The sequence below is a fragment of the Drosophila novamexicana genome, unplaced genomic scaffold (genome assembly GCF_003285875.2).
Source record: "Drosophila novamexicana strain 15010-1031.04,08,12 unplaced genomic scaffold, DnovRS2.1 tig00000008-arrow-pilon, whole genome shotgun sequence".
In the NCBI taxonomy this organism is placed as follows: Eukaryota; Metazoa; Arthropoda; class Insecta; order Diptera; family Drosophilidae; genus Drosophila; species Drosophila novamexicana.
The window spans coordinates 1230926-1256880 of record NW_020824765.1 but is presented as its reverse complement, the minus strand read 5'-3'; the positions used below and the strand labels follow the sequence as shown (position 1 = coordinate 1256880).

The window sequence follows — 25955 nt, the reverse complement described above, 5'->3', positions numbered from 1 at the left end:
GCACTTGTGTCGATAGCATAAACACCGATAGCGATACTATACGCGAGTTGGCATGCCTAAATATTTTATTAAATGTATGGTCTTCCAAATGTTAAACAAGATATCGATAATTCCAGCCCACCACCCCCGCAGAAAAACACCGATAATGAGAAGTGTAAAGTTATTTACATCAAAATGAATCTTTTCAATTAATAAAGTGTAATACACTTAAGCACAAACACTAAAACAACATTACCAAAATGACTACCAAGTAAGTGCATTGAATAATATGTAGAAATAAACACAAGAAACTGCGGTGAATTTTTCGTGCGTGGGTATCTGTATGCAAGTGATTTGCATTTGTGTGTGTGTGTGTGTGTTTGTTTGTGTACCGTGGGTGTATGTGAGGGTATGCAGCCTCAACACGCATACAAACAAACAACATTGTACCAAGAAGAAGCCTACAATAAGTTACTGATAAGAAAACATAAGTGCATGTATGTCATTTTTATTGTAAATAAGAAAGAACTCGTTTAAGCGACAGTTTATAAATAATTTACTTATATTATATTCGAAAAGTACGAATGGGAAATATAGTGCTATACGTTCGGTGCTTGGCTTGGTACTAGATAGAACAATATTGTACCAAAGATTACAAGAAAATGTACCAACTCTGATGAAAGATACCATTTTAATTTTCATTGAATTTACAATGAAACCAGAAAACTTTAATATTCTAAAGATCTTTAAAGCACAATTTTGTGCAGTGTACCTTGGCTTCACATTAGTGGACATTAGTCCAGTTTTGGTACCTATTGGATTGATACTAACTATATTCAAGGGTTTAGCAAACCGCAAACTGTGACAGAAATGTCCAATGGATCCAGGTATACGACATGTGAGCTCTAATGTATCCCAGTATCTGCCCCCAGTTCTGCCTAAGCTAACAGTTGGTTAAGTAAAAATAACTATGGGCACTAATATATGCATGACATCAATAATAATTACTCTCAGATATGCCGAAGATAATTATGTACTTGAAATCGTTGAATAAATCCGGCAGCATTCCCAGGGTTAGATGTCACGTGTCAATATTTCTAAAAAACTGCTTGTAAGCAATTAATTAATAGATTTTACCGAATACCACTTGAGGTCGGGTTAAATTTGACAAGATGAGTAATTCAGCTTTATCTAGCTTTATTCGAATTAATAACACTTCGCTGGGAGGGCTCGTAGCTGTCATTAGGTTTTAATTTGAGATCTGTTCAATTCGTTTTGTTGGCGATTCGAAACTCGTTTTCACAGCGTTTGCTATTTTAAATAAAAGAAGCTGCGACCGAGAACGGCAGTTGCTATCGAGGCATGTGCAAACCCACAGGCCCATAGTTAGACGATGCTCAGAGCGGTGAGTTATCGGAATGTCTTGGCCGAATCGCGATTAATATGTTATATGTGTCCATTGCATATATCCCCAGTGGATTGTGGTGCTATTTGCCAATTTGGTGCTTGGCGAAAGTGGCTCTCAACTGGGAAGCCCTAATGGCCAATATACGTTGAGGTAGGCTTTTATCCAAGGCTCATTCGCATAAGCTTGACCTAATCAATAGACTTGCTTGCACAGCATTCGGCATCCGGATGGCAAAACCTTGCGCGAGGAGACCGTAAAACAGGTTCCACCCGGCGTTCCGGAGGTAAAAGGTACGCTCAATCAGAACTTTGCAGACCAAGGCGTCACTCTGGTGGTCATCTATGAGGCGGGGCCCAATGGATATGTGGCCAAGTATAGCTACAAAAGCGCAGGCAAGCCGGAACAGCCCGTATTTGCAATTTTCCTAAGTCCAGCAGTTCTCAAGTCGTCAGCCGGCTAATTTGTTGCAATTAACTTTTTATCTAATTAATGGAATTAGCTTGGTCATGGGTGATCCTAGGGCTAGGCATGTAACAATTGTATGCATTCTATAGAGTCTATAAATGTTCTCCATTTTGTAGCAGTTTTGTAGCCATCGACAGAAAGAAAGATGTGTCGGAATAGGTCAGATCGGACCACTATATCATACATCTAAAATTTAGCACAACTCTTTTGTCTATCAAAATATTTTATTTTATTTTTCTAAAAGCTTGGAGCTTTTTTACAAAACCAAAAGTTTTTGGTTTGCATTTATAAACAAATTTTGCGAAAAGTGCTCAATTTATTAAATTAAATTGATCTTAATATGACTTAAAACTGCAAATTGTATCGTAATAAACTTTCTTTTCAAAGTTATTTTCGTTTACAGTATTCTCATATTATTAATTTTAGTTTATGTTAGGCATAGCAGGTAACCGGTTTCTTGGACTTCGTTGTATTCTTTGGTTGCTCAAAAGAATTAGCCAAAATATGTGGAGAAAAATTTAATAAATGAGTAAACAGCTTTGATGCTAAATCAAGTTAACTGAACAACAAGTTTTTATTCGTTTTAACTGTTGAGTGCATCATTTTATATTTTAAAGACATTGCATATATTTTCACTTGCCCTTAAAAATAGTACACTTTATAGCTGTATAGACCTAAAAGTATGCTATGATTTTCAAATAGGCACAGTTATGTTTGACACCTTGTATATTATAGTAGCGGGTATACCCACGTTTTGCAAGCTTTGTGTTTGAAAATTTAGACAGAAATCCACCTCTACTTTATATAACTTCAAGTCTATTTGCTAGCATATTTAAAGTCCATCGAAGAAGGAAGAAAAGTAAACCGTTTGCAGAGAAGCTTGAAGCCAAAATATAAACGTTCGTTCTTTAAACTTTTGACCCGCATTTTCCATCCAAGAGTGGTGAATTTTTCGAATTTTTCAAATGCTTTATCCTAGTTGGTCGGAGCTCACCTGACATACTGTTTTTATTCGTTGTTGCAATTCAAGTCAATGATCTAGCATAGCTCCCAACTACTTTGCTTGCGGGGAAACTGCCCAGTTCTGTTTATTCTTAATGAGTCTATCTATTAATTCCTTGTAAAGGCGACAGTCGCTATTATATCCGGATTTATAACTCAGTTCCAACCTCTTGCATCACACTAAATTTACGCGCATTCCTAGAGTCATCTGTCACAACTCGAAACTATGATAATGTCGTCAAGGTGGTTCTGACGCTCCTTGAGCTCGTGAGGTGTTAGCACATTTCGTTAATCCTTGACTTAAAAGCTGATGTCTTACAAATGTCCTAACCATTTTGTCTTAACTGAATCCGCAGTAAATACATCATCTGACTTTGTGTTGAGCGGATTGTGCTAGCTTTTCCCAATTCGGTACTTGTAACACCTGAACACAATTATCCATATATGTTTAAGTACGCCCCTATCCAAGGTTCTGTTTATGCTCTTGACCTAGTCATTTGACTTGACAAATAGCAGACGATCACGCACACCGCAAGCTGCGGCTTTTCTTTATTTCCCCGTTTCCCCGCACAATGGGAAATTCATTCTTGAATAACTTTGGTGTTTATAAAGTCGCTGACTTTTAATGAGTTGCAGAACGACACGTTGTTTACGGACATGTCTAGACATAGTTCGTCTTGGCAGTTGATGCTGAATATATATAAATTATGAGGTCGTATAGTTAAGCCATCTTTTGCCTGTCACACGCATTTGCAAAACTCACCTTTTCACCCACATTCAACAGGTGAAAGGTATAAATATTTATACATATGCATCTAGCTATTCTTAAGGCTTTCGTCATAGAAACTTGCACAGACCCGTCCTTCTGTTGCAGGTAGTACATTTATCAGACTTGGTTGGAATTGAATGGACAACTATATCATATAGCTGTCATATGAATAATCGATCGATAATTAAGTTATTGTATTCAAATCGTTTAGGTTTTTCAAGTTATCTTGACCAAACTCTTCATTTAGGAGTCTTGCGTGCACAAATGTAAACAAGGGAAGGAAGACCCAATCGAATAATAAGATTTTATCTTGACTACACACAATTACGGACTTTCCCTTATATATCTCTATCAATAATAAGCTTTTGTGTAAAGCCATTTCCTAGCCATATTTCTACAAGAGTATTAAATCTTCGGCTAGTTGAAGATACACGTTCTCTCTTGCTAGGTTTTTGTTTAACGTGTGAGACAGAGTTTATTCTCACAGCTTTCAACGATTGGAATCACGATTTCGCAGGTCTTTTAAATATAAGAAGCTGCGACTTAGAATGACAGTTGCTATTGACTAGACTTGGTAACTAGATAATGTTCGGAGCGGTGAGTTAAGAATATCTTTTCCGAATTGTAACTAATATGTGTACACAATGTGTTTGTGCAAAGTCAATTATTGTACTTTTTGCCAATTTGGTGCTTGCGGCACCCGCGACACTCGCCCCGCGCATCGCTGGTGAAAGTGGCTCTCAACTGGGAAGCCCTAATGGTCAATATACGTTGAGGTAGGCTTTTATGCAAGGCTCATTCTCATAAGCTTGACCTAATCAATAGACTTGCTTGCACAGCATTCGGCATCCGGATGGCAAAACCTTGCGCGAGGAGACCGTGAAACAGGTTCCACCCGGTGTCCCGGAGGTAAAAGGTACGCTCATTCAGAATTTTGACGTCGAAGGTGGAACTCTGGTGGTCACCTATGAGGCGGGGCCCAATGGATATGTGGCCAAGTATAAATATACTATCGGACAAGAATTTTCGGCAGCTCCGGCTTTAGGTATTGGACTTCTAAAGTCCCTTCCCGGTTAAATTTGATTTTTATTTGGTGTTTTACTTAATAAATGGCATACGCTCGTGTGCTAATGGATATGGGCTACGTTACAATTATAAACATTTCTAGAATATCGTGATATCACATATCTGCTTAAGCGCCTTTTTGCTAGATGGAGATACTTTATCTTTAAGGGATCCAGTTTGAGGACTGGATGAATTAGATGTTTGTTTTGGGCTGACCTGGCTTTGTGCAGTTTCAAAAGGCGATTGATGCGCCAAAATATTACATCATCATTTCCATTGATAAAAGCTTAAATTTTGTTAAAACTATTTTGCCCTTAATTAAGTAAATGGTTTTTATATATATCCCCAGAAGTATGCTCTTATATTAGGCATGAGAAAATATGCCGCGTACCGACGACGAATATTAAATGCACTTGAGCTTCAATAATAGCATTCTCTCTCTCTCTCTCTCACTCACTCACTCTCGCTCACACTGAAATCAATATCTATATTGTTTCGACGATTGAACTTGAAATCGGGTTATCGTTGTTATCGATAACCGCTGTTTATCGGTCTGTTGAGTGGCATTCAAATTATTGCCGCTTGAATTGACATGCAAACTGATATTAGTTAGAGCGTAAATCAACGGCGTAATAGGCGGCGATTTCACCTCGCGTCACCTTAGCCGCCCCCCGCCCCACCTGTTCGTCTGTTAGTGACAAGCGTGAGCAAAATTTCAAACAATGCTGCGCGGCTGTTTGGCACCTCATATCATGTTTATCAGCCAGCCAGCTGGCAATTCAGTTGAGTTTCTGTGGCACTGCCGTGTTGACTGACTTATCATCCACGTCGTGCGGGAGGCGATAAGCCGCCACGATGCTGCTTTCGACTTGAATTATCCAACAATTGCGAAACTGGACTCTCTTTCTTCTCTTTCTTTTGCCGAAATGTTTAAAGAGTGGCGGAAACCCAATCAGAAACGCTGGCAGCAGCAGCAGCAACAACAACAAAAGCTGCAGCAGCTGCGTCGTCGTATGCTTGACAGGTGCCATTCGCAGTGACTCCCCAACTGTAATAGTAAGATCTATAATGTTCTCAATGGTTTTGCATCCACAGGGAGACGATGATTGTGTTTGTCTACGACACGGAGTGTCTAAAGGACGAGGCAGACGATCCCATTGCCGCGGTGCTCTACTTTCATCCCAGCTGGGTATCGGACACTCAGAAGGTGGCTCTCTGTGGTCAGCTAATGGGCACATCGTATTTCCTCAAGGATTGTTTCTTCAAGCCGCGCATCTTGGCCCTGCAGAATGGCAAATTTGTGCTTAAGGAGTTCGGGCGCTTCACTTTGGTGAGCAGCCTGCTCAAAAGACCCCGTCATAGTTATTGTGATTCGTTTTGTTTGCTTCCATAGGCCGTGGGCACCGATCGCAACATTGCCGATGAGCTGCTGCAGCATCGGGCGAATCTGTTGAGCTCCCTTTTGAGGTTCTTCCATCGTGATTTGCAGTCGCTGCACGATCAGTATGCGCAGACCTCCCAGCAGCACAGCCGGAATCTCAACGAGAAGCTATATCACATATTTGAGACATATCTGCCAATGCTTCAACGCAATGGCAACACATTCCAGAATGTGCCCAAGTTGCGCATGCCCAAGGTGAGTTAATTAAACTGGATTAAAATAATGCTCCAATCGTTTATCACGCTCGACCACAGACCGCCAGTCACATCTACCTGGAGGCCATACAGACGCTGCAAAGCTGTCAGCAAACAAGGGGCATTCTCGGCGGCGCTATACTCTACCACAACAAGTGAGTAGATTGGATTAAGCACCTTAAAAAAAAGCTACTAGTGACTGCCTGCTTCCATTTCAGAGTGGTTGCTTCCCAGCTAGGCGATGTGGTGACCAAGCAGCTGGTGCTGACAGATCCGCGTCATGTACGCACCACGGCTGAGCAGCTGAACATGCAACAGTTTCACATACCACACGGTGTGCAAATGCTGGTGGTGTATGTGGAGCAGCAGCACTATCTCAAGCTGGTGGCGGAGGCGCAGCGTGCCCAGAATATGCAGATGACGACAGCGCAGCTGGGCCAAAGCGCGCTGCCATTTCAATATGCAAAGCGCAAGTTGAAGCGGGACAAGTCGCTAATCTTCACTCATATACCCGAGGAGGAGCAGGCGCCGGCCTCGACCGGCCCGGTGGAGCTGCCGGTGGCGAGACCAAAGTCAATGCGGCCTACCCATCTGCCGCTGCGCCTGAAGAACTTGCACAGCAAGGAGCTACCTGAGTCGGGCATTGCTTCGATCAATTTCGATGAGACAGATTCCTATCCCGAATTCATTGGACGCACCAGCGTCTGTAATACGCCTATGACCGAGAATAAAGTGCTGCCGGTGGCTAACGTTATGTCCATATGCGCCAATCCCGAAGATGAGGACGCCGATGCGCACAACTCAAATGGCAAGGTAGCAACATCGACGGCGTCTTCGTCACGTCGTAATTCGCTCAAGCTGGATGTGGAAAAGTTTTTTTCGAACTTCATCAGCAATCCGAACAAGCAGCTGACGCGTCGCAAGTCCTCCGCTGACTTACAGGACGCACTGCGTGCCATTTCAAAGAAGCTGGGCCACATCACACACGGCTACAAGACAGATGTAAATCGTAATGGCAATGGCAACGCCGACGCCGACGGCAGCATCGATGTGTCTCCCGACTTCATAGGGAGCGATGAGCGTAGAAGCTCGCGCACCATTAGCGATCCCACCTATCCGGTTTTCAATGCCAACGGGCAGCAGATTTCTCGTAGCCTGTTCCAACAATTTCTTGAACAATATCGCAAGCTGTGGGGCGTCGCCAGTGAGCAGGCCGGACAGGATGCAGAGCTGGCAGCGCTCGTTGCCGAGTTTCAGGAGTTCAACCGAGAAATACAAAAGTTAGACGAGCACATGCGACAGCAGGCAGCCTCGGTTGAAGCAGCAGATCGTAATCTAAACATAAAAGCAAAGACGCCGTCAGATAAGCGTGCCATGTGTCTGCCCCTCAAGTCGGCTGGCGAGCCAGGCAATGTGGATCCAACAGTAACTCAGCGTCGTAATGGAGGGAGTGGAGTTCCGCTAACGCCGCTGATGGCTAAGCTCTCTGTGCTCGCGCTCAACGAGGCCACGCCTATTGAGATACAGACCCCCCTGGCTAGCAGCAAGGGGTTTCCGCGTCGCAGCTCGCTTAGATGTGAGGATGCAGTTGATGCGCTGGCAGCGTTCTCCAATGGTCAGCCAGCAGCTGCGTCTGCTCCCATGGATGGACGGCAGCGAACGGAGTTGTATGTGTGCGGGCAACAAAACATGACGCTGCTGTTGCTCATGGAGGAGGGCACCTGCTTTCAGCAGGCCGTTGTCCAGAAGATGGTGAGCTGTCATGTTGATCCACTTAATGTAAATCCTTTTTCAAATCTTTTTCTTTTGGCTTGGCAGTTCGACATTTGCGTGGCAAAATTTCCGCACATGGAATCTCAATTGAATCAAACGCTTAACGTCAATGTGGAAGGCGATAAGCGCGATGGCGGTAACTATAGTTTCATGTGCATCGATGACAAGTGGGATGCACTGCAGCGCAACGGGCCATGGAATCCGCTGGAGCTCAACACACTTGAGAGCATGCACCACGATTTGACGCAGCCGAGCGGCCAGCTTACCGATTTGATACTTCGGTAAGTACTTAGTTTATACATCATATGAATATTAAATTGATTGATTATTTTTACAGCTCACAAGACTCGGTCTTCTATGGCTACAAGTGCGGACGCACAGAGTTCTTCTACAAGGAGCCCACACATCAGATCAATGGCATACCGCCGCCCTCGGATCCCATTGGTAACATTCAGATGCGCGCCAAGTCACGTCTGGAACGTGATCATTCCTACATGCTCATGTAGATTACGGAATAGCCATATGCATACATAGCAAAAAAAAAAAGAATACTCGCATGCTTAGCCAAAAACTCACTGATAATGTCCAGATCTTATATGGGTGCTGTAACTGCAACGCAACCATAAAGCCAATTTAATGCCATCCGTTCTAATTGTAACTTACTTTGCCATCTCAGCCTGTGTTTACACGACTTGGAGAATTTATTGAGTTCCCATGTTAACCGCTTTTATGTGTAAAGGAACGACAAACTATATCAAATTTTAATCTATCTATATGTGCTTGTTACTCTCCTAGAATCTAATAATTGGAGCTCGTGTAAGCACAGCATATTTTAAAAAAAATTTTTGTGTAAACTAGATGCGCAGCTTTTAGCCAAATTTTATCTTATGTACATTTGTTTTCTGCATTGTAAAGTACAATATCCTAAAGTATTTGTTTTTAATTTTTATATTAATACACCCGATTGTTGTTTAATTATAATTGATTTTATGTAATTAGAAAAAGAGCCAAATAGTGAAACGTTTGAACTGGGATAGTTAAGTTGTGATTAGGAATTCAATTTTCAGTAATTTATTTATTATTTGTAATTATTATTTGTAAACTAGTTAATGCGTATAAATATCTTATATACAAATATGAATTTTTGGCCAGGGCAGCAAAGGCTCTGGAACCATCTACTTATAAAGCTATACCCATGTCAACGTGGACTTATTTACAAATTGTTTGAATACTTAGCGCATAGTGCCAATTTAAAAGCCGTCAATGTGTATAAAAATTGCTAAAGTATACTTATATACTTATACTATATACTTTATATGTGTGTATATTTATCAGAATTGCCGCCGAGACAGTTTTAGCAGCACTGTAAAATGCAACTGCAAAGAGGAAATGTGTGCAATATACAAATATTTTGCGAGTTTGTGTTGATTTTAGTCCAAATATGAATTGTATGCAACTAAACAGCATAATTTACAAATATGCAGTATATAATATCAGATCGCGATGAATACACGTGTATTTAAGCATAATTTTTTAAAAATAAAAAGTACCTTATAATAATATTCGCATTTCAGCGTGGATAGTACAACATACTATCCTTGTTTTACTTGTCACACAAATCATCATTTATCACGTGAAAATAGAGTCTGTTGCGTTTTAAAAACTATTTGGCGCTAATTAGTGATGGTGAGTGGTGGGCTTGGAGACGTCATGACATTGCGATTTGTGTATGCCTTAATTCGGTTTCAATTTTACAGCCCAATCCTAGAGGACTGTCGATTAGACTTAAGATTCCGACTCGTGTGCAGCCCGAGGTAGTGCCGCCGCCGGGCAGGGCTGGCGAATATACCAACAAGATACATCACATGAATAAGTATCTGCTGGAAGAATTGTGTCAACAGGAGTTCGCTCTGCCTTTCATGGAGCCCGTGGACACAAAGGCACTTAATGTTCCCACCTACTATACCATAATCGAACACCCAATGGATGTGGGCACCATTATCATGCGGGTGGAGAATAGATACTATCGAAGTGTCCATGAACTTATTAACGATGTCAGGCTGGTAATAAGGAACTGCTTCACATTCAACATGCCAGAGGCGACTGTCTATCGCGATGGGCAGAAGTTGGAAAAGCTCTTTCTCAAGGTGCTGGAAAAACTGCCAACGGGAGAGGAGGTACCCTACGACAAGGACAAAGCCGAAAAGTCAATAATGAAGCGTCAATGTCGATATAGGTTAAGAAAGCTACAGGAACACACCGATCAGATGGAACAGGATGGCCAGGAATTGTTCCGCGAGAAGTGGATGCCCTTTGCCGAAGAGATGCACAAGCGTAACATTAAAACGCTGGAGGATTTTGATAGCCACCTGGACAACATTCTGAAGCACTGCCACGATCATGGGAAGCGCATCCTGGAGTCCTATGAACATGAAGCCAACCGGCTAATAGAAGATGAGGAAAGCGGAGACAATGAGAATGTAAGTGATGAGACCGGGAGCAATATGTGGCCATGCCACAAGCCCCTGTTTGACTGGGAAGACACCATCATCGATGCCCTCGATGATACGATCATTTGCCTAAAGCAGGACGTGGTCAAATGTCGTCTGGGTGAGCATAAGAAGAATAAGCAATCCTACAGTGAGATCCTTCTGCCTATATTTGTCAACGCTCAGATAATCAGCGAAGGTCTGTGCTCGCAAACGAATCTGCCCGACTCCTCCGATGAGGAGGAAACCGAATGGCATCCGAATCGCGTCAGCGATAAGGAACGTCATGCCATACGGCAACAGTTCAGCGGTCTTATCCCAGAAGCCATATTCGATATAATGCACATCATTGAGCAGGCCGAATACCGCACCGCGAGCAACGCCGACCGTAAATACAACATGATGTACTTTAGTCCCCAGACGATAGTCCTCATAAAGAAGGCCATTGAAGCGCAAAATAAGGCCAGCCTGAAGCACGAAGAGGAACAGCAAGACGTGGAAATGCACGGCGAGCAGCACGATGCGGGAGAGCTGGATAATATCAGAGATCAGAATTTCTATTATACAAAAACAAGCACAGATTTCGTAGGAAACAACAACGATATAGGGGAATACAAAGAGCAGTATGTCGGTGGCTACTGTTTGGAGCAGCATCAGGAGGCAATACCAATATATTACCCTTCCTTGCCAGAGGCTGACCAGCAAAAGATGGATGAAAATATAATGCAGGTCCTAGCCGATTCTAGGGGCGGCATGGAGTGGGAGGTGTTGAGCGACTCCGATGCCGATGAGAACGACTGTAAAGACAATGCGAACAACTGCTGTGATGACAATGAAAACGACTGTGATGACAATGAGAGCTACGACTGCGACTCTAATGAAAATGACGATTATTGCTCCAACGAGAATGAGGGTGATGATGATGAAAATAACTACTGTGGCACCAATGAGAACGAAGACTGTGACTCCAATGAGAACGACGACTGTGATTCAAATGAGAACGACGACTGTGACTCCAATGAGAACGATGAATGTGACTCTAATGATAATGATGAATGTGACTCAAATGAGAACGACGACGGCTACTCCAATGAAAATAACGGCTGTGACTCCAATGAGAACGATGAATGTGACTCCAATGAGAACGATGAATGTGACTCCAATGAGAACGATGACTGTGATTCCGATATTAACAACGACTGTGACCCCAATGAGAACGACTTTTCCTCCGACAGTGAAATTGATGGCCAGCAATCAAACGAAGCATATGCACAATATAATAATGTTACGCACAGCTATTATCAAGGTCTCTGATAAGAGTATCAAATTCAAAATACAAGTTTTTTTTTACGAATTGCAGAATTCCTAAAATAATTTTACCAACGGAGAAACATTAAACACATAGTATATCGAAAAATGATTGATTTATTTCGCTTTCATTTGAAATTTTTTTCAGAGTTTTTTGTTTTCTTAAAGTTTAACTTCTCTAATGCTTCTGCATTTTTGTTCTTATCAAAATACTTTTTTGTTTTACTTCAAATAATGGTGTCGGTCATGCACAAAGAGCTTATATAATTTATAATTAAAAATTTAAACTTATGGTACCACAATGAAATAATTCTCAAGCGTTTTTTTGTCAATCTATGCGTATTCTACGTCTGCTTATCTTGTGAACGAAACTAATTATAAATTTAAGCATATTTGATAAATCACACAACAATCTTTGCTGCACTTTGCACTCTCACTAACTTCGTTGTAGGCGGCTAAAAACTATATGGATTATAGCTATTTATATATGTAAGTAAATATATAATATATATATATATATATATATATATATATATATATATATATATAGGTATGGGTGTAGTATGATTAACATTCTTGCGTTTCTTCATTTAGCACATTTGACTACAAAGCTTAGTAATTAACCCGTTGCTGCCGTTGATTATTCTCCAACTCTGATCAACTATGCCACAATATGACTATTTTTGTTCAGATCAGTAAGTAACTCGGCGTTCAAATCCTCCCCCTCCAGCAAGTCGCCATTGAGCGAATGTGGTATGCTAGTGGAAAGCACCATGCCACGTCCACCTCCACCGCTGCTTGTGCCAATAGATATATCATCCGGTGGCGAATTACGACGACGCTCGCGTTCTCTAACAATATGTGGCGCCTCGTTAAACTCGTCTAGCTCATCCATGCCTAGCACGAAAGAAGAATTAGAGATATAAGAGATGTTCACTTTAGGGACAAATCTAACGGATTGACTTACCCGCATACTTGGTGCCCGCCAGCAGGAGATACTGTCCGGCACGATTGGGCCATAGTAGTCCGGTCATTACACAGTAGGCCATGCAGTCGGCCGAGTTTGTGATGCCCTGCAGCAGCTTGTAGCGCCACATGGGACTCACCTGTAACGCCACAATAGCTACAATGGGCAAGTAGATGAACCACACCAAACTGGATGCACCCAAATGCAAAAGAAAGTCCAGCTTCTTGCTGGAGTGCTCATACTTCATTGTATTACGTAGCTCGTACAGAAACCACATCATAAACGAAGTGCTGTTCCAGAGAAGTGAAAATTAAATTGGTGATAAATAAAATAGTGGATGTACATACCGCAGTATTAGAACAATCCAGCCTGGCCAGCTCTGGTATTCATCGCTATCCGATATAATATCCACCTCCGTCTGAAAAAATTAAAAAAATATTATGTTTAACATGTGCTTTCAGGAATATGGATACGTATGGGCAGTTCGCATATAGCAATATTTTGTTGCTTTCCCCTTAACTTACCCGATCCCATATGTACAGAAATACATGGAACGCACAGTATGGCACCCAAATTGACATCAATATGATCCAGCCGGTGCGGCTAATTTGCTGTCGCGTCACCGCCCAGCCCTTGGCTAGCAGCAGGAGAATCAGCATGAATGTCGTGCGACTCAGTATGTCCAAAACATCGCCGGCAGCCTGCATGTTGGGCTCACCGACACCGTTGGCTGCATATCGAATTAGATGCGCCGTGATGAGCGCCAGGCTCACAAACTCACTGAGCAGGCTGAGCGTAAAAAGTCTGGTCACTGGATGCTTTTGAAGACGCACCGCATAGATTTGCATCGGCAGCAGTACAATGTAGACGAGCATAAATATGAGATACATTTCCAGCAGATTCTGCTGATCGTACGGGTACTGAAAGGTCAGCGGATGCGCGGCCGAATCATTCGGATGCACATTCACCAAGTTGATGTCATACTGCAGGGTGGTCAGCAGGCTGCTGCTGGAATTGTTCAGCTTGGCCAGATTCTCGTGGGCATGCCACTCGCAGGTACTGCGATTGCGATAACAGGCCACCAAGGCCACATACCAGAAGCTACAGAGACAAACAGAAGGTGGTATTAGAAATGCTTACAAGAGCACTGAGTTGGGATTATAATAATATCCGTAATTAAGCGTTACAATAACATTTCACAAAACATAAACAAATAACACTGTCTGTGCTTTATGTGGAAATATAAACAAAAGAACATATGGAAAAGCGAAATCGAAGACCCAAGTCGCCCATTGTCATGAATAGCGAACGGTTAAATCAGTAAAATTACGGACATGTCTACAATGGCTGTGTAGCTGGCGGCAGCTTATCAGCCAATTGATAACAACAGATATCTACTGTTCGGCTACTTACCGCGGCTCCGCCTCCAGGTCTATGACATAGGTGAACTGATGTCCGGCTATGACATTTGATGGAGCATCTTCGTCGACGCACAGCTGGCCTCGGGAGCAAGGTACACGGCGCAGAAAGTCACGCTTGCCCTGGGGATTGCAGTCCGGATCGTAGACGATATGTTGCAGGCGTGAGAACATGCGCGAGCAGGCGCGCTCCCTGTTGCGATAGTTCCGATTGCTATAAAAGTCCACAAATGTCGACTTGTCCAGGACAACGAGCGTAACGGGCGCGCTGTATGTGTCCGGTGACGTCACATTGCCGTATATATAGCCATAGGATACGGCACTACGCGGCGTGGGAGGATCGGCTTTCTGAAAGCCGAACTTGATGAGGAACTGAAAAAAGTCGGCTGTGTGAAATTCGCCGCTGATGTGAGTCGATGATGCCGCCGGTGATTGCAGAGCGAGCATCACCAATAGCAGCAGCCATTGAATACTGTGGGAGGCAGGGGTTGATGGTGGTTGAGTTGATAATGATGCTGCGTACATTGCAGACCTTATCACTAGATTTGTTGCTCTGCTGCCAGCGCCGCTACTTTGTGTTGCTTTTTCTGTAGCTGCTGTCGTGGCAGCTAAATTGCAAATACAATGCCAAGGTGGCGCACTTTTGTGCATTCTGTGCGAATTTGTTAGTTATTTTTGTTTGTGGAAACTTCCACCTTGCTCACTTTTGCTCTGCTCTTCGTCTGCTTCTTCTTCTTGCCCAGTTGTTTTCCAAGGTGGGCAGCACTAGTGTATGATGTGGGCACCCAGCAAATTTAACATTTCCTGCAATGTTAATAGCAGCGCACAATAAATTCGTTTCGGATGAGCTGCCGTTTTTCTTTATTTTGCAAAGAATTAAATTTGTATTTGGCTAATGCAGTTTGTTGAAAAATTACTAAAATACTGATTTATGTAAAAAAAGTCTATCTAGAAGGCTACGAGTTGACTAAACGAATCAAAGTAACAGTAATAGTAACAGCCATAACAGAGGGCCTTTCACTTAGTGTGACCATAAGAGGGTAAAGTACAAATACAATTTTCAAACAACGATACTGTTAATATCAGTTGGCTTTGTTACCACCATTTTTGAAATGGTTGGTGAATAATGGTTGTGCATGTTTGACCATAGATGGCGCTTTGTGACTGGTGAATTGCAATTTAAAATTTAATCCCAAAGTCGAACGTATAAGGATTTGAAATTTTAGTTTGGTAACCTTTTCAGTGTTTTTTAAATATTCATTTTACCGTAATATGCAATAATTAAACAAAAAACTCAGGGCGCGGTACATAATCTTCTTTCTCCTAACTCCCTTTTCTTTGAGTTTATTAATTTGAAAATTTACAGCACGGCCATCATAACATTTTGTGAGTGAATAATTTTTAAGCTGGCGATAGATGGCGCTTTGTGACTGGTAAAATGGCAGTTCAAAACTTTATCCCAAAATCAAACGCCTAAGGATATGAAACTCCTGAGTTTCTCAAAATTTGCATTTTCTTAATATATATTCTGCCGTAATATGCGATTATCAAACAATAAAGGTCATCAGCAGAGTGAAGTATTGCACCCTCTTGAATGGCCGCATTAACCACAGACACACACTCTACTTCCTCTACCCCCCTTTGAGCACGCAATTCAACAATAAATTTCAATAATTCCAAAATTTATGCGGAAAAGAATGATGCTACCCTTTGGCGCTTTTGCAATGCCAACTTCAAAGTCTGCAGTGTCCGGAATTATGTACGTTCACACCCCTCCCGCACTGGCCAATAAACGGGGCATCCCCCTATTCATAAATATACGTGCATATGTATAATGCATGCGTCGGTGGCGACAATCCCCACATGGATTGCGGTTGCCATTGATGCTACGGAAGTTGTGCCAAGGTGCAAAAGAGCTTTGCACGCTGGTAATTCCTTTGAGCTTTGATTGTTGCGAAGGGGGGAGTGAAAGGGCAAAGTACGGTTTGATTTTTCTCCTTTTTTTCACTTTTGAATGAATGAAAAAAATATTAAAATCTGTTCTACTTGCCGATTCTTTTGCATGCTATTGAAATATAGAATTTCTATTGTGATTTCATGCTGTTCGGCTTAAGGGTTGGTTGAAGTTGGATTTTGGGTGTGGGACATCATCAATCGTTGAGTAGTGTTTGTTCTTGCTCTTACTTGTACGTGCCGCTGCCCCCAAAGTGACCTAAATACTGGAGTCCTTTGCTCATCTCAAATTCATTATCGATGACATGGCAGAAATTCATGGGAAAAGTTAACTAGCAATCGCTTTGTTGACAGTTACAGTTAGAGTTCACTCATATGTGCAAAATATGTAACAACAAAAGTCAGGACAAGTGTTTGGAATATGATCGAGGGCAGTTTATCGAGTTTCCCGCTTGAGAGCTGGCATTTGCTATGAACGCATCGAATGACCCGGCATGACCTAATACAAAACAAAGAATTCAAACAACAAATATTAAATACAAAATGCGATGTGGTTGTTGTTGTTGTTGTTGTCGAACAGTTTCCCAAATAGAAAACGGCAAGGTTTGCAAAAATATAAAAACACGCCTAATTTGTAGACGAATTTCATTGAAGGAATGGACAATCGCAGACTACAGACGACAGACCCGCTGCCAGACATCCACAGTTCATTGAAATGCCAGGCGACGAGCATCCTTACGTAGACAATGAATGTTCGGGTCAGCACCCCAGCCAGAAGGGGGGTTGAAGGATATGCCTTGCCTCAGATGATATTTGCAGCCATTGCGAAAATCTATTTTATTATTGATTAGGCGCAGTTTTATGTTGGGTAAATAAAAGTAGTTTTATTTGTAATAGAACAATGTCTTACAAATTATGTATCTGTTTGTGTTCCGTCAAGTTTAATTGCAAAACATGCGACGCACCAAACGTGCCGTAAAATAGTAGATGATTTCCGTAAAGCTCAATGCGCTGCAGCCTAGAAAAAAGCCAACCAGGCCGCCAATATAAACTGTGGATAGAACTCTTAGGACGTTAAAGAATAGTTGCCAAACAAGAATATCATATATACAAGAAAACTTACCCAAGACATCGGCGAAGGAGAAAAGTACATCCCGGCGCAGCTGCATTTTCGGGTAATCAATAATGCCCCATTGAAGATTAGCGCCCAGGAACCAGACGCGGGACCTCTGGCAAAGCGAAGCAACGGGAGAAGGGAGAGAGAGAGAGACAGAGAGGGTAGCATGTTAGAGGGGGAGCAATTGAAATAGCAACAAGAGCAGCAGCTACAACAACATCAGCATAACAAGTCAAGTAAGCTAAAATTATTATTAAATGTAAAAACTTTCGGCGTACACTGTGCGAAAAAAAAGTTAAACAAAACTTTTCGCTCGTTGCGGAGTTTACAGTTGCCGAATCGGGCCTGAACAGAAATAATTGCATATTTCAAGGCGCTCGCTGCCAAACAACTTTTGCGCTTATTATTTTTTACGGCCCCGGTCAACAATTTCAATGTTTGTTCAAGGCAAAACGCGCGCGACTTCAGTCTAAGAACTCCTCACGCACGAGTCCTTTTCCCACACTTGAACCGCGTCGGGCATCTTTAACGAGCGCTAGATGGCGCTTGCGTTGTAAACATTTTCAAAGCACATTCAAAAATTCCAAAACTACCCTATATCCTTGAAGTGCTCGAAATGGGTATAGTTAAGTCTGTGATCAACTATATTCTATTTAATGTTATAGTATATAGGAAGATCTCACCAAACAGAGATCTTTTTACATTATGTCTATTACTAGCCATATAAATATTCAAAAATAAATCTGATTTTTAAGTACTTGATTTGTTTGTGCTTTGATAAATTTACCATGTAGATTTTTGGGAAAAGTATTTTGCTATTGCTTTTGTGTCTATATCATGATTCTTCATTTTACTTCTTATAAAGTCAATAGATCTTGAAAATCTGAAAAAAAGTTCACTTTTAAAATGTGAAAAAAGTTAATGTAGTATAAGGTATTATTTAAGCGCTATTAAACATGGCATATATACGCTTTTGAATGTATTGGGTGAAATATTCTTTTTCAACAAACGGAATAGAGGAATATTATTTGTGAAAACTTATGCATGTTCATTTCCAATTCAGACTTGCCTGAAATCCTTTTTGTTTGTGAAATAGGGTATCTTTCGAGGAGTTTCTTGAGTTTTTGCTTATACCACATACTTTTATTGCTACGATTGTTATACTTACATAAGACTGCACAAAAAAGTTGGAATCATCACAGTTGGACAAACAATTGCAATGGATTTTGTATCTATCGGATTTTAAGGAGATTATTTCGCCTGTTTTGTGGCAGTATAAATAAAATTTAGAAATGATTAGCTGTGTTAATATTAAACGATATTTTTGCCAAATATGTAAGTGACTGTTTAAAATATTTAATCCCCTGCTCATGCTGCGACTTGAAGCGTTTACTGACCAGCAAAAACAAAAGAAAACTAAAATATGGTCACGTTCAGCGGTAAATGGTAAAATATTTGGTAATGAAATTTTTCATAAATTCAAAACGAATTTTGAGGCAGTGCAAATATTTGCATGTGCGCCCCGCCAGAAACCTATCAAAAAATGCTCACGTTTAATTTTGACCAGGCAACCGATGCCCTCCAAGCCGCAAACCGGCAACCGACGACCATTGCGCACTGAAAGAGACAGAATGAGTTATTGTTGGCGGGCAGAGAGAGAGAGAGAGAGTGTGTGTGTGAGAGAGAGAGAGCGAGTCAGAGTCGTGAAACTTGAAGTGGAACTATTTAAACATTTTATGAGCAAATTTTCGACGCAAAATGCACGATAACGACGTCAGCGTCGACACATAAAAGTTAAACTTAATGGGACCAATTAAGTGCAACTATGTGAGCGAGAACGAGAACAGGCACACGACTGAGTATGCGGATGCGGATGAGGATGAGCACGATGACAAGGATGAGCAATGATGATGACAAGCCCGAAATATGATTACAATTGGCCGCTGACAGTAGACAAAACGATGTTCACTTTTGAAATCCAGTTTAATACTTACGCCGGTTGCGATAAAAGTGCGGAACGCAGCCGCAAACGCGCAGGGCAAAGAACATGCGACACTCGGAGAGGCACAACCCAAAGCTGTAAATGGGCACCGTTTGCATCTCCTCGGCCTCGTACTGATAGCGACACTTGCGCTGTTTGGTATTAAACCTGTCACAAATCCGTATGCAAAATAAAATCAAGGAAGAACGCCTTCATTCGGCACGCCGAAGATTGAATACCCTTGTAGACAAGTTACTCAAAAATACTTCTAAAGAAAAGCTAGATTTTCGTTCGTTTTTGAAGAATCTACCATTCGATCGATGGTAGATATATAATATTCCAGCATAAGTTCTGCTTTCCACAAAGAGACGGATCCATGCAAAGTCTTAAGACTTAGAAGTGCCTTTAATGGAAACAGACGGATAGATACGTATACACAATATCAGTATAGGGTCGGGGACGTCTCTGCCTACATTTCGCAAAAAAGTAATTTTCTACAAGGGCCTTCATTTATTATATTTACATAAAATCTATATTATGCTCACGCTCTAGCTTCCTCATTTGTATAGATCTCCAGCGCGATCAGCTCCACAGTCGTATAGTCGGTTTCGGGAAAGGTGTAGCGCTGCTTGGATATGTTGGGTACATCGCCTGCGCTGTGAAAGTAAACATCATAGGCCGTTGATAGATTGATGATCTGGGCATAGATTTCGCCATCGAGAGGATGCACTGTGACACGATCACCATGATCCAGGATGCTCCAATCGCCAGAGCGCCAGTAGCTTCAAGTATTTACCATAGGTTTATAAAGCAATATGAATAGCTGTTTTGTGCAACTCACCCAAAGGAATTGTAGCGTGCCACAAGTGAGTTTACCGAGTGGCAAGTGCCAAACTCTGTCTGCGTTTCGTAGATGAACATTTTGACGGCAGCGCCGCTGCTGATTTCCGGCTCGAAAGACCATTTCAATTCGTAAAGTAAATCCAAGTATTGGTTGCTGTCGATGCCATATGACTTGTTTAGTGGCAGAGTTTCCAAGTTGTCGTATGTAAGACTTGCAAGTTTGACAATAAAGTCCCGGAAATACTCCTTATCCTCCTCATTTTCGAATTGTTCACTATGCGCTCTGTGATGCATATCAAAAATAAAGATTGAATATCTTTAACATTGAGACTGCATTTCTCGGCAGCCCATTGTTACTGACAAATACTAATGCTAATCATGATAATGATAATGATAGTGCTACTGCTAATGCTAATGCTTAGGCTAATAGTAATAATAATGCTATTATTAATAATGCTATTATTTAGAGTAATTTTTTCTTACAGTATATAATCTTCCAATTTGATATCATCGATGCGCTTATGGGGACACACGGTCAGCGATGGGAAACTGGTATTCCACACTAACTTATTGCGATCCATTGAAATGACCATGGGCGAGGTCTGGAAACGTTGCCAAGTGCGTTGGCTCAGCGAGATGATACTGAACAGTGCCACGCAGATGAACGCAAACCAAAGCATGCTAAAAAATACGGAAATGATATATGGGATACAATAATTTCTTCTTTTTTTTTTTGCGTGCCAACGCACATAAAAATCTATTGCGTGTAAATTGTTGTAAGCATCAGTCGAAATATGCGCGACAGAAGAATTATGGCCAAGTTGGGAAAGAGTCAATGAACGGCAGGCGACGCTGGCAGTGCAACCCCTTTTTATTTTATTTGGTGCAAGTGCGACGACAGCCAAAATGGACGCATCACTGCGGCAACACTCTTCCAAACACACACACACACACAGACTCACACACGCAGAGACCGAGTAGCCATAACAAGTCTGACAAAAGCCGGCAAATCCTCGAAGAATCTGCCTTCGCAAGTGCCGCACCGCACAATGATGACATTTTGACGCCAGCAATGGCTCATAAAGCCTTCAGCACTGTCAACACATAGACACACACACACACACGCACATGCACACATTGAGATAGAGATGTGGGCACTTCATTGCTGTAACAGCTACTTGGCTTTTAATTTTCAAACATTTCGCTACGAAAGTGCTCAGCACTTTCCGCTTCTGCACCGAATTAATTCTTATTTCCAATTGTCCCTGCTCCATTTGAGCAGCTACTTTTGGGAGCTCTTTCTAGCTTGTGCCTAACAAAATAGTTGAAAGAGTATTTAAAATACTAGCAAATATGAAAATACATTTATTTAGTATTTCGCTTAAAGTAGTTCTTGGATTCTTCAGATATTTCATATCGCTAATCAGATCTGTTTATTTTCGAAGAACTACAAGGGTATAGGAAAGGATAAAATATTACAAATTTTTGGATTATAGGATATCTACTAGTTCAGCACACTGAATATGAGCATTTTTAAATATACGATTTGTTTTTATGGCGAAACTGGGAATTTTTGTTGCTGCTGTCTGCCGGCTAAAATTCTTTGGACATCATACATACAGATATGTCTGCCTCATCTGTCTGCCTGTCTGACAGCCAGTCAGACAGACATTTGCTTTGTTTCATCATCTTTTCGCACTCATATGAATAAAACTTGTGCGTGAATGAAGCTCAGTGATGCATGTGAATGTTCTAATAATTGGTATGCATGCCTGAGAGTGAATGCTTGTCTTTAAAGCTAATACTTGGTATTAAAAACGTTAGCCTTTGACCTCGGTTTTTAATGTCTGTTTGAAGAGGTTTAATTATTGTTTTTGTAAGCCGCTTACACGTCGCTCTTTAATATTTAATGCACGTCTTCCCGCTGCTGTTAAAGTTCATCACACTCATGGGTTTCTGCGTCTCTTTAAGCCCCATTCGAATCAAACGCAACCCATAACCCATAACTGGTTGCATCTCCACATTCGCATTCCTCTCCAAAAGCATCTGCATTGCACATGCATTTGCGTGTTTGGCATTTGTGTAGTTCGAGTTCGAGCTCTGATTCCGGCTCTGGATTATGCAGTCGTGCACTCGTGGCTCCCTTACCACCGCACACTCCGCTGACCCGCAGTTGCTACGGCAACGCTTTCGGAATTGAGGTTATCACATGTCAGCGACACAGACTCTAGAGATTTATGCATATTTCACCTGAAATATTTTTACTGGAAAACTTAAGCCGGCTCAAGGTTGTGTGAAACAAATATATTGTGCGTTGCACGCAGATTTTAATGAGAGAGTTTACTATCTACATGCGTACTGCATTAAAAACAGTATTTATTTCAACCCCATTAATCCCCACATATTCCTGATCAATCTTTAGACTATTTGTTTTTATGTTATGCACTCTGTTTAGAAAAAAAGACAGCTAACTTAGAAGAGATTGTGCTCTTCTAAATTTAGAAGGTTCATCCCGGCTTTTGTCGGGTTAGGGCTATTCTTTTGAATTAAATAAATAACAACCATTTCCGTTTATGTCAAATTCAAATTGACCCAATAGTTGGATTGGATATTTTAGAATAGCTTTGTACTCAACACTATGGAACTTCTGTGAGATAATGCAGAGCTTTGAAATTGAACTTGAAGTGGGAAAATATTCTTTAACCCTCCACATTCACTCAGGGGCAGGATTTTTGCCGACAATAGTATAAATAAATTTTTAATTTTCTTATTATCATTAGACCTATTACTGTAATTGGTATTATGCCTTCGGGCTAATCAGGCACAACTCACATCTCCTTAAAGGGCGGAAGTGCATATCCTCCAAATAATAACTGGGTAGTTTAGACTACACCTATACCGAGCAACGTTTTTGTATGTTGCAATATTTAATTACCTTCGTACTGCACATTCTTAAAGATATTTTAGCTTAAGACTTTTAAAAACCCTGAAATAAAAGCAACATATTATTAACATCAGAGTACTAAATCAGATTGCTCCAATGGGAACAATTGGTTGGCAATTCATTTCTGCCTGAATGCTTTGATGCATGGCTAGAAATATATAATGTAAGTTAGTTTAGCTATATATCTATTAGAGCTTTTAAGCTTTAAGTTTAAGTAAACTTCGAGGGAACCTCCGCCAGGGAGCGGAAAAATCGCGAAAATCTTTAACTTACAGCCAATCAATCGCAAATATCAATCATTTTAAGCCAAAGTTTGCTGCTTAGAATCTTATAGTAGTTACTCATGCAATCCATAAATTTTTCGACTTGTATTAAGCTTGTTCTTACACAGAACAGAGTATCGCTTAGTTGGTCGTACCCGACTGCAACGCTCTTGCGGCGAACGCAAATAAATCAATGTGAAGTGCAGAAATAAAAATGGACATGAATCATTTAGCTCTGGCCGGGGTAGTGTATTAATTACAGACGAACTTCGCGTGCCTCACCTGCCCCGCCTAAGCTTGCGACAGGGAACACCTGTCACTTCCATAGGAAAACTAACAAAATTTGTAATGGTGCTTGCAATGGATCTGGGGCTAAAGCCTGGCGTGCCGGGCTATGTTATCCACTAATTAACCCTCGGCTGCTGGTTGCTTGTGGTCCATTTTTGTTATGCTGACATTTCCCACATGCCCCGGTCGGTCTGTCAGCCGCCCCACTTGGAATGGAGTGTGTTACCAATTTAAGCCTTGCCAGACATTCCGTGTAATCCTGTTTGTCATGTCATGTCAGTTTTCAGGATTTATTGCGTTGCCGCTTTACTCGCACCAAATACAAATTCCAGCAGCAAAAATATTAGTTCCCCCCAAAAGAGATGTAGAAAAATTTGCTGTTCATGTTCTAATTTTATTCAGGCGAGTGGGCAAACCCGTCGGTGAGTTCTTATATGGACACGCACTTCCCCTTGGTCCTTGGCATATGGCAGCCAGATCGGGCTTATAATCGCAATGTTTGGCTTTGGGCAGCACGTGCACGTGTTTTAGAACATTTTAAATCCTTGACTTATAGTTTTGTTTTGTTAAGTTTCGGGCACTTTCTGGCCCGGAAATCGAAAGCCAATGCGAAACCAAAGCGAATGAAAGCTAGGACGAAAGTTTTAGTTGAGATTTCAGTTTTTGAGCCGTAATGAGGCTTAAGTTTAATTTCGTTCGGAAATTAATTGGATGAGAGAACGAAAAGTATAACCAAACGGAAAGGCAGAGTTTGATTGTGGGTATAATTAAAAAAGTTTAAAAGTTCGTTTGATTCTAACTAGAGATGATGATGATGATGCTATGTTTAAAATTTAAAAAAATGTTAAATGTTTTTAATATTTAGTTCTATTAGGTAATAGTATTATCTATATTGTATCAACAGAATGCTATTAAACTCATGTTGAGTCATACACATTTCCATAGATTCAAACAAGACCAAAACCTTCCCTTAACTCGAATACAAAACCAACAAAGGCCGCGATTGATGCTGCATTGCGTCAAACGCAGCTGGAGACTCTGATGATTCAGTCGCTACTATGTGGGCACATCCGTAAGCAACAGGACTCTCGGAAGAACAAAAACTTACCGTTCAACAAAATTTAAGCCGAATTTGGCCAAATAGATAAATCCATGTATGGAGGAGCCCTGCAGAAATTCGATTATGAATGCTTGCAGCTTGGCCAGACAGGCAAATCGGCCTGTCTCCAGCTCGTTCTCTGCCAGCGCCTCCTGACGCAGCTCCTCGGCCTTTATCTGCCTAGTCGGTGGTGGCTGCCACAGCGGCGGTCGCCGAAAGCTGCGCACGCTGCACGGCTTTCGGCGATTAGGGTCAACGTGCTCATCATTAGCATTTACAGTTGTTGTTTTTGGTTTTGGGCATTTTAGTACCAGATTTTGATTGTGCCTTTGAGCAGTGCCGGGAAAGAGCAACAGACCAGGTCCGGCTCTACTGTCCGAGCCAATTGGTGTGCCCATTGAGTATGGTTGCTTCAGCGATACGGTCGATGCTGTTCGCGATTCGGCGCTGCCTTCCCAGCTTTCCATAGAAGCCGTCACGCTATTGCTCTCGTCGTGCTGCATACTCATAGGAATCACTGAAATTGTAGCAAACGAATCATTTGAATGAATTGAATATCGATGAGGTCGTCCTGTATCATTTATTGTAGTTCATTACAATACAGCTAATATGTGCAAAAATCTAAGAATTATAAACAACATAAGAATGGTAGAAAATCGAATTAAATAAAACTTTTTTAAGGTTTCCCGGGCTTTTGTATTTACTTATAGTTTATCACTATTATATATTCTATTATTATTATTATTATTATTATTTTTATATTTTATTAGTATTATTATTATTATTACTATTATTATTGTTATTGTTATTATTATTATTATTATTATTATTATTATTATTATTATTATTATTATTATTATTATTATTATTATTATTACTTTTATTATGGTGTGGGTAATTCAGATAAAGCGCTTATTATATGCTGCAGCCTTTAATATTGTGTATGTATGGCTACTTTTTCATTAAGCATAAATACGTCGTTTTAAATATGTTTTCGTGGTGCAACTACAACAATAAATCATTATTGCGTTTTTTAATGCGATGTGAATTATGCCGCTGCATATGTATGTGTTTCTGCTTACGTGTGTGCGCGCAAGTATAAGTGCATTTAATATAAAGCCATCAAAATGGCATTCAATATGTAGCCCGATGAAAGCAGTGAAGCCTGCAGGACATATGGCATAAACCT

At 41.1% G+C, this 25955-nt stretch overlaps 6 protein-coding genes across 10 annotated transcripts; 4 read left to right on the top strand and 2 right to left on the bottom strand.

The window, feature by feature from the left end:
* The first annotated feature begins 135 nt into the window (after positions 1–135).
* Positions 136–9646, top strand: LOC115764496. 2 transcript variants are annotated; one of them, XM_030707707.1, is made up of 7 exons: positions 136–250; positions 5784–6018; positions 6082–6324; positions 6384–6478; positions 6542–8075; positions 8142–8377; positions 8434–9646. In XM_030707707.1, exons 1-7 carry the CDS (start codon positions 240–242, stop codon positions 8600–8602), a joined length of 2523 nt encoding a protein of 840 aa, XP_030563567.1. In that variant the 5' UTR covers positions 136–239; the 3' UTR covers positions 8603–9646. The 2 variants fall into 2 exon arrangements, with proteins under 2 accessions (XP_030563567.1, XP_030563483.1); XM_030707623.1 differs by lacking the exon at positions 136–250 and adding an exon at positions 5379–5712.
* Positions 1343–2349, top strand: LOC115765030. Its single transcript, XM_030708432.1, has 3 exons — positions 1343–1384; positions 1455–1537; positions 1601–2349. The coding sequence occupies exons 1-3, from the start codon at positions 1373–1375 to the stop codon at positions 1845–1847; spliced, it is 342 nt and encodes a 113-aa protein (XP_030564292.1). The 5' UTR covers positions 1343–1372; the 3' UTR covers positions 1848–2349.
* On the top strand, positions 4175–4724 carry LOC115764897. 2 transcript variants are annotated; one of them, XM_030708307.1, is made up of 3 exons: positions 4175–4220; positions 4284–4399; positions 4463–4724. In XM_030708307.1, the coding sequence occupies exons 1-3, from the start codon at positions 4209–4211 to the stop codon at positions 4698–4700; spliced, it is 366 nt and encodes a 121-aa protein (XP_030564167.1). In that variant the 5' UTR covers positions 4175–4208; the 3' UTR covers positions 4701–4724. The 2 variants fall into 2 exon arrangements, with proteins under 2 accessions (XP_030564167.1, XP_030564088.1); XM_030708228.1 differs by having other exon boundaries at positions 4216–4399.
* A 40-nt stretch (positions 9647–9686) lies between the features above and the next one.
* On the top strand, positions 9687–12570 carry LOC115764624. The gene is made up of 3 exons (XM_030707829.1): positions 9687–9782; positions 9854–12382; positions 12488–12570. Exons 1-2 carry the CDS (start codon positions 9780–9782, stop codon positions 11897–11899), a joined length of 2049 nt encoding a protein of 682 aa, XP_030563689.1. The 5' UTR covers positions 9687–9779; the 3' UTR covers positions 11900–12382; positions 12488–12570.
* Positions 12437–15187, bottom strand: LOC115764708. Of its 3 annotated transcripts, none has more exons than XM_030708105.1 (6): positions 14811–15187; positions 14274–14750; positions 13385–13961; positions 13208–13278; positions 12861–13150; positions 12437–12790 (listed from the first exon to the last, which is right to left on the bottom strand). In XM_030708105.1, exons 1-6 carry the CDS (start codon positions 14927–14929, stop codon positions 12555–12557), a joined length of 1770 nt encoding a protein of 589 aa, XP_030563965.1. In that variant the 5' UTR covers positions 14930–15187; the 3' UTR covers positions 12437–12554. The 3 variants fall into 3 exon arrangements, with proteins under 3 accessions (XP_030563965.1, XP_030563890.1, XP_030563809.1); XM_030708030.1 differs by having other exon boundaries at positions 14274–14930; positions 14983–15187; XM_030707949.1 differs by having other exon boundaries at positions 14274–15187.
* A 1985-nt stretch (positions 15188–17172) lies between these two features.
* On the bottom strand, positions 17173–25269 carry LOC115762609 (sodium channel protein Nach). The gene is made up of 9 exons (XM_030704909.1): positions 24776–25269; positions 20656–20853; positions 20171–20455; positions 19875–20111; positions 19343–19497; positions 18900–18965; positions 18517–18608; positions 17355–17460; positions 17173–17282 (listed from the first exon to the last, which is right to left on the bottom strand). The coding sequence occupies exons 1-9, from the start codon at positions 25267–25269 to the stop codon at positions 17173–17175; spliced, it is 1743 nt and encodes a 580-aa protein (XP_030560769.1).
* Positions 25270–25955: the final 686 nt, after the last annotated feature.